This window comes from Gossypium arboreum, chromosome 7 (assembly GCF_025698485.1).
Source record: "Gossypium arboreum isolate Shixiya-1 chromosome 7, ASM2569848v2, whole genome shotgun sequence".
Lineage (NCBI taxonomy): Eukaryota > Viridiplantae > Streptophyta > Magnoliopsida > Malvales > Malvaceae > Gossypium > Gossypium arboreum.
This window is the reverse complement of record NC_069076.1, coordinates 17913139-17916876: the sequence shown is the minus strand read 5'-3', so window position 1 is coordinate 17916876 and position 3738 is coordinate 17913139. Positions and strand designations below refer to the sequence as shown.

At 36.1% G+C, this 3738-nt stretch overlaps 1 protein-coding gene across 1 annotated transcript; it reads right to left on the bottom strand.

Annotated features, from left to right (window-relative positions):
• Window positions 1-762: 762 nt before the first annotated feature.
• LOC108477504 (low affinity inorganic phosphate transporter 1-like) lies at window positions 763-2792 on the bottom strand. Its single transcript, XM_017780053.2, has one exon. It carries the CDS (start codon window positions 2576-2578, stop codon window positions 995-997), a length of 1584 nt encoding a protein of 527 aa, XP_017635542.1. The 5' UTR covers window positions 2579-2792; the 3' UTR covers window positions 763-994.
• Window positions 2793-3738: the final 946 nt, after the last annotated feature.

Sequence of the window (3738 nt, the reverse complement as noted above, 5' to 3'; positions counted from 1 at the left end):
TTAATGATGATATGTCATATTATTATTCACTTATGATGCATAAGACTTATATACCATGATGTATCAAATATTAAATTGTTAAGTTTTAATAACTTTAGAACAGATTTTTATGTTTTTTTTTTTTTTTACTTAGACATTAGCACAGATCTCCGCTTTATACTTTTAATTAAGATAATTTCTTAGGGATGTATTTAAGGGTAAACTAAAAATAGTCACTTTTATTTGCCTTAGATTATACAATAGTCACTTATGTTTGAAATGTTATGTTTTAATCACTTACGTTATCGTTTTGTTATGAAGTGGCCACTCTACTATTAAACTTCGTTACCTCCCTAACAACAGTCCTACGTAGCTATACAAATCGGTTTTAAATGCCAACTTGGATGTCCAGTTGTTGGAATGAATACAGGTTTTTTATTAAATAAATTTAATTTGGACCGCCACGTAGGACATCTAAGTTAGCATTAATTAAAATCCATTTGGACTACTATGTAGAACCGTCGTTAAGGAGGACGAAGCTTAACGGTAGAGTGACCAGTTCGTAACAAAACGATAATGTAAGTGACTAAAATGTAAAATTTCAAACACAAGTGACTAAAACATATGAAGCAAACAAAAGTGACTATTTTTGTAAATTACTCTTTATACTCACTATTAAAACTAAAAATTATTTTAATTTTATAGACATTATTTTAAGAGAAAATATTTAGTATAGAAAAGCAGAAATAGGGTTAATAAAATATTTAAAAAAATATCTAGTAATTTTTAAAGTGACTTAAAAATTTCTAGTGATCCATATACTAAAATTACGAAGTACATGGAAAACTCAAAAAAGAGACATTCCATTAACTTGAAAAGGAAGCCAAAATAAGAAAACTAGAAACAAAGTGCAAGCAATATCCAAAGATGCAATGCTAATTAAAGACATAATTAACTAAGATCCCCTAATGTCACTTCAAACTTTCCTACTAATTAATTACAGTGCCTTGCTTAATTAAGCTTGTGCAATTCGAATCTCAGTACTACTCTGTTGTCCACCCTGTGTTTGATTTCCATTTTCTTGCTCAACTTCGCCCGACATTTCTTCCAGTGATTTCCCTTTCGATTCCGGAACCAAAAACGTGAACAACATCCCCAAGAAGCTGATCACTCCCAATATTATAAGCGATTTTTGCACTCCAATGGCATCTGCGGCATACAAAAACCCAAACGCACCCACCATTGCTCCTGCTTTACCCGATGCTGCCGATATACCATGGCATGTTGATCTCAACCTTGCCGGGAAAATCTCGGCAGGGACTACGAACGTGGTCGCGTTCGGGCCGAAATTCGAGAAGAAAAAGGTGAGGGAGTACATTATAACGAACCCAATTCTGTTGTTTGGTAAAGTCCAATGGTGGTACGGGATTGCCAAGGCAAACATGAACAATGTCATGAAGAAGAACCCCATCAATTGAATCCTGAATCTCCCCATCTTGTCTATCAATGCCACGGTGAACCAATATCCAGGGACTGTGCTGAATAGTGCAATGAGGGTTTGGGCTCTTGCGATGCTGTAAACTTCTTCAAGAGCGTTCATGGTTTTCGCCTTTGGGATCCAACCAATGGCACTGAAGATGTCCTTTTGAAACAGGTTCTGACTGTAGAAGGCAATGTCCAACAAGAACCAAGTACTTGCTGTGCCAAGCAAGTGAACTCCATGTTTACTAAGAAACTTTGTGGTGAACAAACCAAAATCATTCCCTTTTTTCTCTCCTGGTTTCTCTTGTTGTCGTTCTTCTTCTAAATCGACCTGAAGAACTTTAGACATATCCGCGGCGGCCTGTTTCGCATCCTTGGCTACTAAAGCCGTGTAACGAGCAGTTTCAGGCATCTTCATGCGCCAGTAATAAGTGAGCAAAGCTGGGACTGCACCAAACATCAAAATGATCCTCCATACATAATCAGCTTCCGGTACGGTGGATCCATTTGGATTCTTAAAATAAGGTGGTGAAGGGTATTGGGCCTTGAAAGCTCCAGAAACTATAATCGCAACCATCCCACCAGCCAAAATCCCAAAACCTTGCATTGCAAAAACAGCAGCAATGAAAGCCCCACGAGTCTTTTTGTTAGCATATTCCGACATGATTGTAGCCGAAAGAGGATAATCACCACCAATGCCAAAACCGAGCCAGAATCGAAAGAAACAAAGGGTAGCCATAACATCATTAGGGTGAAGACCAAAGGAAAGGCCGGAGGCAAGAGAACAGATAACCATGAGCAAAAGGGTGATGCCATAGACACGTTTCCGGCCCAACTTGTCACCGAGCCAACCGAAAAAGAGTTGGCCCGTAAGGGTACCACAAAAGGCGACACCATTGACAGCAGCTGCTACATTGGAAGGAAGACTACCGGGGGTAGAAGAGCCTGCTTTGTGGTAATAAATGCGACCAAGCAATTTGGTGACCAACGATATGCAAAACAAGTCGTAAGCATCAGTGAAAAATCCCATGCCAGCAATGATGATTGCAGTGAAATGGTACCATTGTGTTCTGGCAACATCAAGCGCATTAAGCACTTGCAGATTACCATTTGGCATCACTATCAAATAGCTGCTACCCTTTCCCACAACTCACAAGTCTTTGCTATATTAGCTAATTGTTGGTTTCGTTCCGTATTTAACTGCAATGGAAGCTCTTGTTTGGTTTTCAATTTCCAGTTGTGGAGATTTTAATGAGTAATAAAAGGGAGAAAAAATAACTAAGAGAATCTTTTGACATATTCTCTGTAGTCAACACCATATTTTTCTATAATTGGTTAGCTTTTAGGGACTAGATTTTAGCAAGATTTGAAGTATAATTTTCAGGTTTGAATTTCTAATTTGATTTGGGTTTTTCAAAACGGATTTGATTATTGATATTCTTTTTTATTTTTTAAAGAATTTTGACTAAGTGTGAAGTTAAGTGAATAATGCGTAACCAAAATGAATGTTGGGGAGTTTTTAACTTGAGAATACCCCTTTTATTTGCAGTCTTATCATCACAGCATTGAGTTCGGGGTTGCTTCCAACTCTTGTATCTTTTTTGGGTTTATTCTTCACGTAAATCAGTCCTAAATTGACCAAAGTACAAAAGAATTATGCTCTGCCCAATTTAAAACGCCAAATACTCCTCTATTCTCTCTCGGCCTCCACTTTGTTGGGTTTAGGATGCTTCAACATTTCTTGCTTAAGTTTCAGTTTCTAGACTAACTCTCTAATCTTCTTTCTCTCAAAGTAATGCCATGTTGGCACTTCATCACTAAATAAAGGATTAATATACTATTTGGGTTTTTTTAGTTGGTTTCAATGTTTAATTTGGTACTTTAAGTTTTTTTATCTCAATTTTGTACTAGAATGTGGTTTCAATATTCAGTTTGGTACCTAAAATTTTTTCAAACTGATACTTGAGTTTTTCTTTGTCCCACACATGTATCTAAGTTTGACTTAAATATTCAATTTAGTATATAAGTTTTTCTTTTGTCACACAAGTACCTATATTTTTTTTATTAGAGCACACATGTCAAATATTTATTAGGTCACACGATGTTGTTTGGTTTGGGTACCAAATTGAAGCCAAACTTAGGTACCAAATTGGAAAAAAAATCATGTGCAACTTGAACATTGAAACCAAATATAGGTACCAAATGGTATATTAACCCTTAAATAAAACAAAAAAAATATTGTTCCTAATAATTTTATTCAAGCATAATTAAATATTA

Coding starts and splice junctions, on each gene's coding strand:
- LOC108477504 (XM_017780053.2), bottom strand. CDS start 2,578: ATGCCAAATGGTAATCTGCAAGTGCTTAATGCGCTTGATGTTGCCAGA.